The sequence below is a fragment of the Ruditapes philippinarum genome, unplaced genomic scaffold (assembly GCF_026571515.1).
Source record: "Ruditapes philippinarum isolate M1 unplaced genomic scaffold, ASM2657151v2 ctg1376_1_1_1_1, whole genome shotgun sequence".
Taxonomy (NCBI): Eukaryota; Metazoa; Mollusca; class Bivalvia; order Venerida; family Veneridae; genus Ruditapes; species Ruditapes philippinarum.
Window position 1 is genome coordinate 36,111 of NW_026863019.1, and position 17,772 is coordinate 53,882.

The window sequence follows — 17,772 nt, forward strand, 5'->3', positions numbered from 1 at the left end:
TTTCAATTTTTTTTTGTTAAATTCTGTCTCATTCTTTCTCAATTTTAAAGAAAGAGTGCACTCATATTTCTATTGATTTATAGAGTCTATTCTAAAAGTTCCGAATGTTATGAAATAAAGTATTTGCTTTACATTATATCTGATGAGTATGCTTAGCGGCGTTTAATTAAGGTATCACCACCCTAATGGGCACTATAAGGAACTAAAAAATTGACATCACAGGTCAGATATATACCTTAAAGTATGGCCACTTTTCTGAACTCAAGCTGGGATGTTATGTGGGCCTTTTTTTAGAAATGAGGAACCTTTAAATAATCTGCAATTACATTCTAATGAAAATGATTTCCCATTAATTTTTGGTAAGAAACAAATAGTACCATTCAGCTAACAATCCACACAAGCAAAATTATGATTTCTACTTAAAATTTATGAAATCTGTATTAAAATGTTACCTTTACCCACCCATTTTTACCACGTGTCTGACCATTTTCCTACTTAGGGAGCCTAATTTAAAAAATCCTTAAAATTTACCCAAATGAGTGCCTGTTTTCAAAGTTTCCCTAAATTTTTAAAGAAGTATATTGGTTGATCTTGTAAAATATGAAATACTTTTACCGTCTACTTTTGACTTTATTACACTTTGAAAATATCAGTTACCATATTTATTACTTGATTTAGCATAATTTAGCCAATAAATACCTATATAAATTAAAAAATCAAAATTAAACACTTTTTTCTTTCCAAATGGGACATGAGAGATACATAAATAATGTTAAAAGAAAAAAAAAGAAAGAAAAAAAGTTGACCCTTCTGGGGATTGAACTCACGGCCCTCATTTTCAATGTAGTTAACAGTAGTGTTAGCCTATTTGAATACTCTTCAAAGCGGAGGTAATGCATTAGGATGGTAATACCTTAAACCATGGACCATGTGTTTATAAAGAAATCTCTCATAGGAAATAAGCTTGACTATATTATAGATTTTATAGATGTTGATATTTTGTGTCTTACTGAAAATAAGCAAGATGAAAGTTTTCGCAACAGTAATATACAACTTTTGGTCTTTGGTAAAGCATCAACATGTCATTCCAAAGGTTTATGTTTCTTCTCTCATAAAACCAAGATCTCAGAATATCTACTTCCTGAATCTATTTGGATTGCATTGTATTGTAGGGGATATTATTGAAGATCAGTAAATCATAAATTTAAAGATGTACCGATATGATTTATATTATTGAATGCTCTACACGAATTACTTAGACCTTGCGAAACAATGCATTCCATTATATTACGTACTAATATAGCCAAATGATAAACCTTGACACAATAACATCATGGACTCCATCACAGTAGTTTGTTAATTTTAATACTGCAAAAACCGAGATCATGTCTTCAAGATTCCAATTCCCTTTTCCCCCAATAATGTACAGCTTATGTTTGTAGACCATCTTAAGCATTTAGATGTTACATTTAGTCAAGATGGGTAATGTCATCAACATTCCATAATTCCATCCTCTTAGCATTATGAAATTACTACACGGTATAGAAAGATTAACAACAGCAGAAAATATAAGATTATTTCAAGAAGTTTATAATTTTTTCAAAAGTAGTTGAAGAGTTGCATACGTAATTATTGATTTTGTTGTCTGCTTGTGTTAAATATATTTCGATTTTGACGGATTATTGAATTACTTTGCAATTATCTTATGTTTTATCAAGGTTTTTAGTGTCTTTTCCGGTGGAAATATTATTGACAACTAGACAATTTCTTATTTATCTTATTTATCTAATTAATATGTATCTCTCTTTATTTCGTTTGTTAGAGAAAGCGATATTTTACATTCTTAAGAAATATTTATTACCCTTCCAAAATCACCCCTTTGTGATTAGATATTGATCCGTCAAAAGAAATTGATATTACCGAGCCAGACACGCTAAATTTACCCGTTTGGTACCCCACGTTGCAAACAACATGCGCTCTGACGATGCGCGTACGGTTTGATGTTATGCAGTGTAAATCCGATATACAAGCACTTTTTATGTGTCAACTAAAAACATTTACCAAAAATAGAGTTATGATTAATATTCTCATCAGTATGTAACAGAAATATGACCTTGCCAAGACTTGATATTAATTACAAAAAATCTTGCTTCAACAGACTCCTTTTCTCCTTTTGTTTACATTCGTTAAGTTCGAAAGCAAATACTTCATGTATTTATGTGACGTCATGTTGTGGTGAAGGGGTACCCGAAAGGGAATTTTATTTTAACGTTTCATTTGAAACATCAATGATTAATTTTAAAATCGTCTTTCTTAGCAGGGGAAGGGTAATTAAATTATCATTTTGGTTTTGTAGTGATCTATGCGCATATAGATCTAGTACCTGCCAAGATATAATATCACCCTCGCCTAATCATGACAGGTAATTTATCCGAATAGAGCTATATCACTCCAAACCAAAAATAACATATAATGGAACTTATATCGCTGACCTGATAAATATCTTAAAATTTCTAAAATCAAGAATTATTTACTAAGTAACCATTCGGCCGAAGAAGAATTACTATAGATATTGTAACTGTAACTTTTGGGCAAACCCTTTTATATAAGCATTGTTTCTATGCTACATATTATATTGCTGAAATTGTGTTTATTTAACATGTACAAGTATATGATAAAATATTATCAAATAAATCACTATTTAGCTGACAGAATATAAATTGTTGTTTTTTCTTCTTATAATGAAAATATAAGCTTCATAACCAGTTCTTTGTCACCTTAATTGATAGAAAACATGCTGTAAATAATGTTTTGGAATTATACAAAAAGGAGATCAAATGGCTTTCAATAATTACATATAAATAAAAAGGAACGCTTTGATGGAAAAGTTATTACTATAGAAATAATCATCGAATACCCAAATAAAACGTTACGCCGATTTAGTAACGAATATGCCGATTAATAGTAAATATTGAAGATTTCTTATTGTTAACATTTCAGACAAATTTACTTCAACAACTTAATTTATGTATAGTTAATGTTTGTTTAAGGTCAGAAATCCTTAAGTTATCAATTTATCAATACATGTTTTTGTGTATTAACGATTTTCGCAGGGAGATCAATATGGTCGCCAGTGAAATCCTAGATTTCAGATCCAGATATCCAGCTGTCTTTCTACTGTGGGGGGGGGGGGTACGGATATCAGGCGTTTTATTGGTGGATTTCCAACATTTAACATTTAAAAGTCAGAACCTTTATTATGTTGTTACTTCGGTCTTGATCTTCAAGTAAAGAAATAAAGTTTAAGAACCCGCCCAACTTTCAAAGTAAACAAATTCCTTACAGACGTTATTAGTATCAAATCTAGTAATTTGATATGTATTTCTTTACTCACTAGACACGGTTGTTCCTCAAAAACTTATTGTAAACTAAGAAAACCTAGACTAGGACTTGTTTTTACTTTTTTTCCTATTCTGACATATGTTTACGTTATAGGACAACCTATAATTAACTCACAATCTGGAGGTAAAAAAGAGTAGGCACGATGATATTTCTAAAGAAGATAGGAAGTCTCGAAATTGTACATTACATTTGGTGGAAACAGAATATTAGAATATTATTACTTATCTAAATGCCCAAATATATGTATAACAATGTAAGTAGTAAATACTTAAAAAAACATATTTTTATAGATGCCCTACAATACAGAAGTTCGAAACACCTAAGCCTTATAAATATCAATTTATTTGGTTTAACGGCGCATCAACACAGTCTTGGTTATATGGCGCCGAAACAGGAAAGATGGGTTTGGCTCACCTCGGGTGTGACAAACGTAAAGCAAAACCAAGGGTCAAAACCAAATCACCTTCTGGAGCTAAGACTCCAGTAATTCGAACACATTTTGTCACCTAGTTAGCCACAGGGGATCCTTATGACAAACACACATACCAAAACAATAAATAATCTGGCAAGATATTTGTTACATGCAGTCAAAGAAAGGAAATAATTTAAGATAGCTAAGAATTTTATTACACGCGTGTTTGGCAAATGGGAGATAACCCCAACAGCATTATGGATAATGCTTACAGCGGTTATTTCATTATTCTTAGTTTATAGATTGATCATTCTCATATAGTAGGTCTTCCATATTGTTTCGTAGACACCTGAAGAAAATAACTCACAAAAAATTGTATTTGTTTCAAGACTTTGTAAAATATCTAACACAAAATTATATTTGTTAAAACAATTTGTATGCTTTTTTCTCTTTTGGATATGTTTTCATTTGCCAATGTATATATTTGTATGTGCTATAAGCATTGTAAAATGTTTAATGCAATAAAGATATTGAATTGAATTGAATTGAATTTTGATAAACAAGTATTAACTATTGTAATTGTCATCTTGCAATTATTAGTTTGCTATATAAAAATCTGTTTTGAAGTCTTTGTGAATGTTAAACTTCTCATCTAACTAATTGAGCTAACTGATTATAAGAAAATGATACAATGTCTTTACCTTTTAAAGACAATATAGCATGGAGCTCTTTATATTATTGTGCGTATTAAAGTTATTGTTTAATTAAATGTTTGTCATGTATTGTACAATTTATCACTGCTCAAGCATGCTATTGATATTCAAAGTATATACCAACTGTTGACGAAACAAAGTTGATAAAGATGTAATCTGTAAAAAAAATGACAAAGTTCCGGGCTGTACGATACAAAATGATGGCGATGGATGCATTTTCGGGTGCACATTTCTTAATACACCTGTCCACATTTCCCAGAATATTTTAAACATGCAACAGTGTTAAATACCATGTTCCTGATTTTAAAAGTATTTTCCAGAGAGGAAGAGGTCTATAAATGGTCCCTGCTATAAAAGATTAAAAAAACCCTGATATAGATTAAACACTGAAAAAATATTTAAAAATGCTTACTGGTTCAAATTTTACATCATTAATGCTTCGTATTTTATATGGATGAAATAGTTCAAAAGTAATTTAGGGAATAATTTTAAATAAGTACAGAACAACATCATCACATTCAAGGTTTTTTTCTTCTAATTTACCAGTACTTAGATCTTCTTAGAGTAAGCAGCTTTTTCTAGACTCTACTGTATACTCAATATTATGCAGGCGCTTAATTTGCCTCTACAGTAACACACTGTAATCTGCATGAGTATAGTTTCTAGTTGATTTAGATTATTTCCCTTTGATGAGCTTATTTGATTTTTTCACCTGGCTGATTCAATAAAATTTATCCAAAGTAGTCAAAATAATATTTTACTTCTATGAAAATTCTATTATTCATTATTTTCATCAAAAATTATCGATCGGTGCGCATCACCAGTGAATTTTGCTACTAATCAGCCGTAAAAATGCATATTCATCATTAGTGTTATAAAAACATATTACTTTTAACAATCATTCTTGATTTGTGCCAGCTTTAAGTTCTAGCTAGTTATTTATATAAAAATCTAATTAATACAGTAAGCGTGCTAATATAATGCATGTCAGTATCATTTTGACTGTTAAACTTTCTCTCATCATGTATAAACTATTGTAAGTATAAACTATTTCTTGTTTTATGTTTGTACACATAAGCTTTATACTAACTTAAATAATATTTGCGTGTAATACATATTTACAAATATGTGTGATATAAAACTAGTAGTGCATATCGATATATGCGGATTTAAGAAGTAAAACTGTGTGATTTCAAAGTTACTCAAGTTTGTAAAATCCTAAATATTTCTTCGGGTGTAGTCATAAAAAAGGGAGTGTTAAAAAGAAGTCCTTTAAACCTCTGTAGACCGTTGAATAGCTGCATGTTACCGTGTGTGTTTTTTGTCGTTTTAATTTTTTATGTTTTTTCTGTCATATCATATAATTTCTAAAGCTGTCCAATATATATTAATAACATAAAATTCGATAAATTAACATTTAACTTATATTACTCATATTGTCCTAGGACGATATATTTATGTTTAAATAATTGAAACATTTGTTTTTATTAATTGAAGGTTTAATTATACAACTTTAACAAATAAAACACAATTAAATGTTTACCTTCCTTTGCCATCCAATGAAATCACTGCATTTTTTTTTTAATAAATGCCCTTCCTTATCGTTCAGAAATGCAAATTCTGTCACCATTAGGAGTTTGGAACGAAGAACACATGTGTAAACGGAATGTAGTAGCCCAGCCTTATTTTATGACGACGTCACATTGGCGAAAAGCAGGACATCAGCGTTTCTTCGTACGATCCGCTTTCTGTGACGTGGTCGTTTTGCTTATAATCCAATTGTGGAAATATAGATAACCAAACATTTTGGTCATTTTGAACTATCACAAATAGAAGATGATTGTCATTTAATCATTTGTCAACTAATGCACACAGTTAGGCACATGAAGTTTCACTCCTTTGTTCACATTGGTTAGGATGTTTTCAGTACATTTCACATGGAAGTGTCCTCAAATCCTCAACATGAAAATCATGGAGAGGGGATAAGGTTGATAGCACAAAAGTTATTCACGTCCGATAGTTTTCAAGAGACATCAAGATGGACCAAAACTATTCAAATGATCATGCAAAAGAGAAACAAAGCGAATAAAAATAGAAAAAAAGACAAGAACATTTTAATAACATTGCTATGTGTACCTTACGGTGACGCTGATTTACCCAATGCCCTACAACGATGATACACACTCTTATATAAAGTTGCTGACACTTTCTCGGATAAAAACGCGTACCCTTTAATGGACCTTTCCAAGTAACGTTAAGGACAGATAATATTCCCAGTTCAGTTAAAACTCCTAAACATTTCAATTTTTTAAATGTGATTACTTCATAAAAACTGCCGTTTGAATGAGCTTTGTTCTATTTATGCGAATAATGTGCAGTGCGTTATATTATCTCCATTGACTGCTTGGTAAAAGCACAGGCATGTTCAATTTGATAAATCACATTTAAGCTTGAATTTGGTGTTGAATTTATGGAAACAGTCCATTAGTCTTTCTGTAAATGCCTGTACTTTAGCATGAATTTATTCTCAATGATGATCCTACGCGGCATCCAAACACACGTGCTGTCATTAGCCACAACCGGATTTTGTTTTGCTTGATATTCTAATTTTTTTCCTCAAAGAAATTGATAATTGTAATATCATTTATTAAAGACCCATTATACCAAGAATGCTTTCATGTTTCCTTCTTAAAATATTATTGTTGATATTCTTTAATAGTTTCAAACAAGACACTTAATTGTCAATTACTTGAACGATCTTCTTCTTCAGATGCTTTTTTGACAATTAGTTAATTTATAGTGATTCGTTTTTTTTAATTGAAGTCAAAATGCTACGTTGTTTACATTTTGCTACTTTAATAACATATAATTATACATTTAGCGACATTTCCTTCAGGTAACAAGCATCAAAGATTCTCTATAACCATTTCAAACGTTATAAAAGTTCAGATTTGGCCCTTCTCATGAAGTGAATATTTATTCATTTCTGAAGCAAAATTTGCTTTAAAGAAGAGAACCGAAACTTTAAATTATTCATATAATATTTCATTCTTAAAATCTTTACGTGAGGATTACTTTCTGAACACCCCTTCTCTATCAAACATTCACTTGATAGCATTTAGCGTGCACATTTTAATATCAGGGACACATCTTATTAAAGTGAAGCAAAATTTGTAAGTACTTATCATTTTTTAAGCATTATATAAAAAATGTTTAAAAGGACAGAATTTTTAATACTTTTGTGTGTTAATAATGCATTTGTTTTATCTAACACTTAAGAAGCTGCACATATGCAAATAAGTTTTTGTTGTGAGTGGCCGGTTGATATTGTGCGAAGTAAAAATAAAACGTTTTTAATGTAGCATCTGTTGAATAAATGAATGGATGAATCAATAAATCAATCAATCAATCAATCGATTGATCGATATTTGTCTTCATAGATAATTATAGTCTTCAATTTTCAATTCGGTGAAGTTTAATTGCTGACAATGCAGGTGAACTTTTATTATAAATAACTATTGCTATGTACATAGTTTATACAAATTTAATAAGAAAACATAATATACATATATAAAAGACAAATTAGTAGTACACGTCCTGATAAGATGTGTTTTTTGCAACTATTTTACCTAAATTATGCAGAAAAATCAGTTTCGGTAATATATTTTGACATTTTTGTGACATTATTCATGACAATATTTGGACTTATATTATAAAAGTGAAAGGCTGAATCTTAACTTGGTAAGGTTTGAAATGCAATATTGTAAATGAAATAAAAATGTAGAAGTAAAGCCAAGATATTATGTAAAATAAATATATTTTATACATTACTTTGGTTACAAAGTACTATGAGATGTTGTTAACGATGTGTTAGCTTAAAATTGTTAGAGCGTAACATCCTTATATATACTTTTTCTTTACCCTTCTATCTAAACATTTGCAGTTCTTATTAAATTCACAGAGAAACAAAGTTAAGGAGGGTGGGTATATAGAAGTCTGTTTGTCGGTCGGTCTGTCCACTTCATGGTCTACGGCCAGTAACTAAAGTTTGGAATGAGTTATTGTAGTTAAAATTGGTATTAAACAATCTTATGTGAAAACACCGGTTTTGATTGCCTTTTACCACCTGGGATCAAGATCAATCTCATTGTTACTTAAAATAGTAAATGGCATCCGGACAATATCTTGCGTTAGGAATGACATATCGTAAAAATATTGGTATATATCAAACTTTTGTAGAGATCTTTCATGGGAGTTCTTTAAGTTCCCCTAGGGTCGAGGTCAAGTTGTTCATCGTTACCAACATTAGAAACATTGATTCTAGATGTTAACTAGACTGTGAATAAGATATTGTCACCACAAACTTAATATATATAAAGCTAATATTGAGGCCTTGGGATTGTTATTGGTCAAGTTCAAAGATTTCTTCAGACCACTTTTCTTTACACAATTTTGACCATTTTTCTCTTTGTTTTCTTTTACAAAATACATGGTTTCCAGAAAATTACTCTTAACAAGGCAATGAATAGTAATGATTTTTGGTGAACAAACTAAACAAAATGGAATCAGGTCAAGTTGGATTTTGGCTTCAGACTATTAATTTTACAAATATGTTTGGTTCCTTCTTAAATCAAACACATTAATTACTTGTTAATGGATACATTTAACCAATTTTGCCAAGGTTATATGATGCCAACTTTTGATTTACAACACTTCAATTGTAATAGAAATTGTGAAGCAGACTTTTGCATTTTCTCCTAGGATGACTACTATTTTACGTTACATTGACTAAACTGAAAACCGATAGCTGTTAGTACTAGACTAGAAACCGCTATTGTTTTTTACTACGTGATGAAGCAGGGTATAAAACACTTTTAAATGTTAAGCACTTACCATCATGTTTTTCTTTTACTAATTTCAAAGCAGACATGTATTTGTCTTGAATGGTCCTCTTTTCCTAGTGTATAGTATATTTACCAAATCGTTCTTTTGAAAGTCAACTGTTTTTATCCATAACACCATCAACTACTTATATTTTGCATATTTTTACATGTTGCGAGTAAGTTGCGAGTGCATCTCTTCTCTGACTTGTATAAATAAGCGCAAACCAGTGTAATTACCGTTAAATCAAACAATTGATTCAAGATTAATCTATAAAGGTATCAATGTAATTTCAGATAGGAGAATGTCTGTTAGAGAGAGAAAGGCAATGTTTGAAAAGAGCGATGCTGAGGAAAAGGTACTTCTGTTCCATTCTCTATTATAAAAAACAACAACATTTTATAATTCAAAAATATTGTCAATAAATGATAATGAGGTAGATGGTATTTTCATATTGTTCATATAGTTACTTTAGTTGAGTAGTTTTATAAGCATAACGTTATTTATTTTATATCATTTGACAAAAATCGTTCAATAACATTTAACAATATCAACTAGTATATCTAAATATCTTTTCAATAAACTATTGTCAAGACTATGCAACGTATTATTTTCATAAAATCATATTCATAGCTTACCATTTTACTGTTGGACATTGTGCTTGCATGTGACGAAACGAATGGAAGATACAATAATGTGTTTGTTAAGTTCTTAGTTTGTTTAAGTCTCTGTCTTCTGCCTTGCTTCGTCAAGATTATACATTGTACATGATTTTCTGGTAGTATTCAACCTTTAATAATAGGTATGGGGTACTTTTGTTCTTGTCATTATTCAAGTATTTAATATATATTCTATACAATATATAATATTATCAGAATACTTTCTTGAATCATTATAATTACATGTATATTAAAACACATTTTGATATTATAAAGAGTAAGCAAGTGTCAATGCATTGCATAAACACTTGGAAAATATGTGCATTTACGTGTACATTTTCAATAAAGTGCAGGGATCTATGCAAGACAAGATTGACTGTTTCATAATTTTCCTGCATACATTATATTTCAGGTTAAATTACGTGATCCTGGTTTGTCGTCTGATTGTGAAGAGAGTCTTAAATTAGCAAGGAATTCCAAAGGGTCGTTAAATCCAGAATTGTTGACAAAAAGGGTATGAATCTTATGTTTTATACATTGGTTTAACATTAAAGAAACTCAAGTGTTTTTGGTATGGATGGACCGAAAATATATTTTCAAGATTTTTCAACAACTGTATGCAGGTCTAGACAAATAACTCGTGTACAAAACTTCAAATAATTTGATAATCACGTTTCCCATGAATAATTAATTTTATTGCGCAAATTAGAAAGCTTTCACTCAAATCGAGCCAACAACTGCATAAAATAGATTATGATTTTACCAGCGAGTAGTTTATACATAATAGCTTTAAACATTTATACATGTTTCCATTTGAAGCGCACTAGTTGATTTATGAACGAATTTCAAATTTTATGATTTAAAGCCATTATATCTTTTGGGGGTTAATTTAAGTTGAAATAAGCCTGAAAACATATTATATAATATCAATTATCGTAAATATACGACTAAAATTATCACTTTTCTGATGTTAAACACATGATTTTTTTAATTTGAAGTGACCGCAACTTAGTTACAACTGTTTATTCAAAAGTGTTTCTATAAATGTAAGAAAATGTAACATATATTTCCCGCAATTTTCACCGAAAACTTAAATTTTCGAAGGAGAATTTGTTACACATCTACAAGTGCTTTCTTCGATAGTTATTTAGCAAAATCAGTAGTTAATGATCCGAGCTTAAAGATATACTATGCCTAAATTTGATATTAAAAAATTTTGAGAATTGCTACAAAAATTCTATGAACTATATAATTAACATGTTTTGATATCACAAAAAGTAGATATGTTATGTTGAAATTCTACACACTATAGGTGATAACATTATATAAAAATATATTTTATTTAGTGTCATTAGAAATGTCCTTTTTTGAAGAAAAGACCAACTTTACTTGACCTGTAATTGGGAACACAGATTACCATACATAGTGTATTCATTCTTTTATTCAAATGAGACATATTAAATAAGAATTTCATAGATATCAATTAATTAAAATATCTAACTTAAGGATGAGATTAGTATATCTTTAAACAATTCTACCTTATGCTCTTATACTTTTTTTAGCAAACTGATATATTTAGTTAGTTAAACTGACTTTGGGCTTAAATTATCTTTAGTTTTAACGTAATTTTTTTTAAAATTTCTGTACTGTAATCACTGTTTGTAAAATTCTAAAACATGAAACAAATGGTTATTGTTTAAGGATTGGAGAAAAAAGGAGATGCAACAAGGAGAGGCTATAGATATAAGGTTGGACATTCTTATTGCATCTATCGCATATAGAAATGAACATACTGCTACAATAACGTCTTTTTGATAAACGCTAAAAGTTGCTAAAATCAAGGGCTTATGTAGGTCATCTTTCCTTTTTGGTTTCGTCCTATATTGAATATTGATGCAGATATTACAATACTTCCTATGTGATATGAAAAGTAGAATCTTAGTCTTATAATAAGTTGCTTATCTGCATATGGTTCAACATAAGTCTGTTTTGTTTTAATCTAGATAAATTATTAAAACTCATAAGGTTTGTTTTACTTTTAGATTGTTAACATAATCTTATTTTTAGTTATTTGAGGTGACAACGGAGTCAATTTTCACTGAAAATACTTAAAATGAGATTTTTTGCTTAGTAGATTTAACCATCTTTTCTGAACACATTCGTGATTTAATTTTGGAAGCAGTTAGTCTAAAAATGTGTTTTTAAACGTTTTAAAACGATACCTGTACCATTTTTATCTGCTATTCGCATAATCTGTCAATTATCGATAACGCTCCGTCACCTGTTGAGGCACCAATGAGGGAAATCGGTAGTTCCATATATGCGTGAATTATCGGTCAATGTATCTTACAAATACCGAATATCGTCTACCTTTTATTTAGCCTTTTTTATAAAATAAGAAATTGTCGGCCAATGTACGTAACATAATGAATGAAACATAAATAATTAAGCATAGCGGCAAATCGCACGACCACGGGGTTGATTAAAAATATAGTTGCTAAAATATCCATAATGTGTGAAAATAATTTGTCCGTCCCGTTAATCTGACAGATATTACATTGAGTTTATGAACTTTTGTACGGATTCAAGGGCTTGCTTTACATTCAGCCTCGTTTTCTAACAATGTCAAGTAAAACAACAACAAAAACACACAACATTTTTTATGTGAACGCCTATATGACTTGTGGTAAGGTTTCCCTGACAAATTTCTAAACCATTTTAGGTTGTCTAAGGATGAATATTTATCTATGAATCAATAAAAAAAGATAATAAAATATATTATCAGTGAATGCTTTGAATAAGTTGTTCGCCAGTAAATCGAACACAGTACGGACAAAGTATGGAGTTTATTGAAACTGGATCTCTATGCCGTGTTTAGATGCATAGATGATATTCATGATAATTGAAGTCAAGAAGGTCAGATCATAATGATCGAGTGATACCTTTTATTTCTATTAAAATATGTGAAGCATTTATATCAATTTGGAGGAGAAAATATATAATATCCCGTTCTTATTTGTACATCTACCATGGACTTTAAAAGACCGTCAGAAGCTCAGTTTTTTTGTTATTTTAATTTATATTTTAACGGAATTTCATAAACGAATACACAGCGTGACACTGGTATAATATAATAATAATGCTGATGGTAATAATAATAAACTTCAAAAGTGAAACAATTTAATACCCCGCTAGCGGTGCGCAAATGCGTTCCATTTCCCCCCACCGAGTGCCTCAAATTTTACCGAGAGTCACGTGACATGTGCGACCGATACCAGACGGACGGTAAATCACGTTAAGATTTGAAGATATTTCTGTTATAAACTGATATTAATCAGCAACTTTTTAATTGGTCAGATGTCACTGGGTCATAAAATGTTGTTAGAGTATGTTACCGCAACTTGTGACCCTCTTGTGTGCGATATTTGTGTATTTGTTTTATGCAATTATTTAGCGTGAAACGTAGGGGTCCGAGAGAGAACAGCCGATTTATGACACTTCGTTTGATGCGGGTCGGACTAACTTTGAATCGGCATAACTTTTTTAATAATCAAGCAATTAACATGCGGTTTAAAGCACATGAAAGGGAATTCATTTACGGAGGGAACCGTGTCAGGGATTTTTGTTTGCTCAATCAGCAACTTAATTATCTTTAATTACGTAATATGTATGGTGAAAAAAGACGCATAAAATGTTTGACGTTACGTAATATTTTTTTGAGAAAAGATAGAAAAAATTTGAGACACGGTTCCCCAGATATTATAAGTATGTTTATTTTCCAAAAGTTTGATGACAAAAAAATAAAAAATGACTTTGATATGACGATTTAAAATTTTAGGATTTTTATTAAAAAACAATCATTTACAAAGGCATTTTTTTCAAATATGTAATTTTTATGATGATCAACGACATTTAATGCACTTAGATTAAATAAATAACAATTATTACTAAAATAAGTTGGTTCAAATGACATTTATGTGAGTACCACGGAAAGTGTCTGTTGTCACCATAAGTAACTGATGTGTTATGTCTTTCACAGCAAATGTTATCATTTGAATAACATATTGATTTTGTTGGATATGATACAGGTTAAAATTTGTTTTCATATATTTCATTTTTTATGTAAGAGTACCTAGAAAGCAGTGACAATTGGCACGCCCTTGGGGTTACTTTATTTACGAAATATGTATATAGGACATAGTCTTTTAACATAAATCTTCAATGTCCTTGAAGTCAAATTATCCCCGCCTTTAGAATCACAACGTTCACATAGATATATAACGGAAAACCCGTCTAAGGAAAGGCTATGACTATGTAACCTTGTCTTGTTGATCTTTTTGGCCGGAGTTAAGTTCTTTTTGAATATTGCATAACCTTATAAATATAAACAAGAAGATATAAAGTGTAGGTGTTGGGGTCAGCTTTTTTATAGATGTACATAAAAGCATGTGTTAAAATTGTTTATCACGAAAACTAAATTGCCGAGGGAATAGGTAATTGCCGAGGGAATAGGTAAAATTACAATGTAGCATCATATTGGTCCTTGAAAATTGCTCCTCTGGGCTTAAAATTAGCACGATTAAATATGACCCAATTACCTGTTTTTATGTATTCAAGCCTTTCAACGTTTTCTAAAGGAATATCTCAGACGAATGATGTGTACATTTCATTTTCTACAAGTTATCTTTAAATTGCGATACTCAACTATCTTACTGTTACTTATTACTATACATTAAGGTCCGCGTTGTCTTGAATGTTTTAGTTTCACTCGAGCTCTTTGTTTTGTTTTCTTTCAAAAATATTGTTTATGGATATTCATATTATTGTATCAAAAATATTTTTGCCATATTATCTCTTTTGAATATTGTAATAAATACCAAGTATCCTTATATTCTTTCAATGAAGATTGAGCGTTCATTTTCAATGTTTTAGAACAAAGAACATGCAGTGTTTCAATATCTTTGTGTAGGTCAAAATATGGAAACTTGAAAGTTTTTCAAGGTCCTCTTTGTTTTATCCGGAATGACAAGACCGGTGGATTATCAATCTGTTCGGACGTTATGGAAGAAATTGCGACCATCGAGGACACTGTTAATATCATTACGATAGCAGGGCCATACAGGACTGGGAAATCCTACCTAATGAATAGATTGGCTGGCGTCAAACGGGGTACATGAATTCCATTCTTTTTCCTATTGAATGATATTATCATACCTTATAAACCCGAAACTATTTCACACAAGATCCAAGTTATTACTTTTTCATATTATGAGTATCATTCGTTATCATCTGCTTTAATTATGTTGTTATTGAAGATAACTTTTATCTTGTTGTGTTTTTTTTTCCATGTGGATATGAAACATTCCTATGGTCTGCTTTCGCTATTCTTTATAAGTTAACAACAATATTGTCATATAGGTGTAAAGAGAATTCTTATATTTTAGCATACAAACAGTTTAACGTGGTGTTTGTTTCGTAAGTGTAGAGACCCTGGTTCGAATCATGCAAAAGACATTTTAACCCCCCCCCCCTTGTCATGATAATGACAAGGGGGACATGATAATAACAAAGGCGACACATAGTGTTACCATTGTTCGTGTCTGTGTACGTAAATTCTGTGCGGTCAATAACTGTGTCGTTAATCAAGTGATAATGAAATATTTTAGCACAAATGTTATGCATGATGAAAAACAGTATGTCGGTCAATGTCACACTTATATGTCAAAGGTCAGCAGTTCTTCTCTGATCCATAACTCTGCCATGCATCAAGAGAAATTTCAACAACTTGACACAAATGTGCATGATGAGAAGATGTGTCATGCCCAAGACCAATACCCCCACATAATAATTTAAAAACTATTGTGTTCGACTGAAAAATCTACATTTCAACAACATTTCTTTTTTAATCTATTTAGCTATGTAAACAAATAGATAATCCATGAGTTTATTCTATAAAATTACTCAAATGGCCTCCTCACAAGGTTGTTTGTGATTTTAGTATGAATGTATAGTCTGAGAGTGATAACAAAGTATGTACGTTTCTGGTGAAATTCAAATAATGGTTAAATCTCTGCATTATTAATCGTTATCGGAAACGTAAAATATATATAAATTATACAAAGTCAGTTTAGTTCTAATCATTTATGTGTATTACTACTGTTATGGCTTAATTGGTAACTTAAAGATGAAAGCATTTATTTATTTGAACTCATAGGCTCGAACTCTACGTCCTGTCATATTTTAATTTCTTCTTATTTTATTTCTTATAAATATCCTTTGGTGACATTTTATTTCTTAAAAACTCATCTTGTATGGAAAACATGCAACAGTATAGACAATTTATTCATAGAATCAAATAAATGTGACCTAACACCTGTGGTATTTTATCAATATATCTATATGTGAAAGGATTTCCTCTTGGAAATACAACAGCCGCAACGACAAAAGGGTTGTGGGTGTGGTGTTTGGAACATCCAGAACGAAAAGATGAGGTTCTGATGCTTATTGACACCGAAGGAATTGGCGATGTTAAGAAGGTAAATTAATATACACATGTTTAAGTTATTTTTATATTTTTTACAAACATGTGGTTACTACCAAATGATATTGACTTGCAAATAAAACCAACAACATCAATAACAACACTCATAATCCATAACGCTTAAAGATTTTAATGGAACTGCTTGAAACCTGAAAAAAAGATCATGAATTACCATTAGCAATTACTTATTTGAATGATCATATTGATATTATCGTCCTTACTATAAGTAACATATATTCAATCATACAGAAAATAATTGCTAAACATCAAAATGCCCGGATAAAAAAACGTGTAAATAGATTTTGTTTATTACAAGTTTTAAGTTTCGATAAAAAAGGTATATAGATACAGTATTCAGAGTTGAATTGTACGAGCATGTTTATTTTAGTACAGCGTTAAAACATAAAATGTATTTTAAAAACTATTCAATATTCATTTTAGTTTTTTTGTCATGAATATAGTTTTTTTTCCAAAGAACATCACAATATATTAAAAAAACAACATTTTAGGGCGATGAAGGTAATGACAACGCTATCCTATGTCTAGCTACACTTCTAAGTGGAACATTTGCGTATAACTGCATTGGAGTTATTGATCACAATCTTTTGAAGACACTCTCGTATCCTTTGTATCATTTTACCTGTATATTTACCAATAATATTTACCGACGAACATAATATCTTTAAGGTAAACGCACACGTTCTTTTATTCCTTTTACATTGTTATTTGAATTATCCGTGTATCACTTATCACGGCAGCTTTCATATAAACAAATTTACATGATATATAATATGTTTAATTGACATTAATTTAAAACTTTTGCTTTTTTTGCAATTAGATAGTTGTTAAAAGAATTGAGTTTAATGAAAAATCACTATTAAGCATACACTGTAGTATCATGGAAGAGCACAGTTTTGTTTAAAATCAACAATAAAATCAACAACAACAAAAAATAAAATAAATAAAAAAAAACGAACTTGCTTTTAAAGATAACTTGTTCTTGGAGTATGACAACAAGATGACAAACGAGGGTTATCCGTAAAATTCCTACAAAGATTATTATTAAAAACAGAATGCACCATTCTTATATTTGAGAAAATGTACATATTAACTATCGAAGTATCAAACCAAGCGAACAATTGAAGAGTTGCACAGAACCTAAAT

General features: G+C 30.2%; 1 protein-coding gene across 1 annotated transcript; it reads left to right on the forward strand.

Moving 5' to 3' along the window:
• The first annotated feature begins 7,610 nt into the window (after positions 1–7,610).
• Positions 7,611–17,739, forward strand: LOC132720900 (guanylate-binding protein 1-like). The gene is made up of 7 exons (XM_060705134.1): positions 7,611–7,700; positions 9,705–9,766; positions 10,480–10,581; positions 11,769–11,815; positions 15,037–15,236; positions 16,476–16,603; positions 17,118–17,739. Exons 2-7 carry the CDS (start codon positions 9,713–9,715, stop codon positions 17,283–17,285), a joined length of 699 nt encoding a protein of 232 aa, XP_060561117.1. The 5' UTR covers positions 7,611–7,700; positions 9,705–9,712; the 3' UTR covers positions 17,286–17,739.
• Positions 17,740–17,772: the final 33 nt, after the last annotated feature.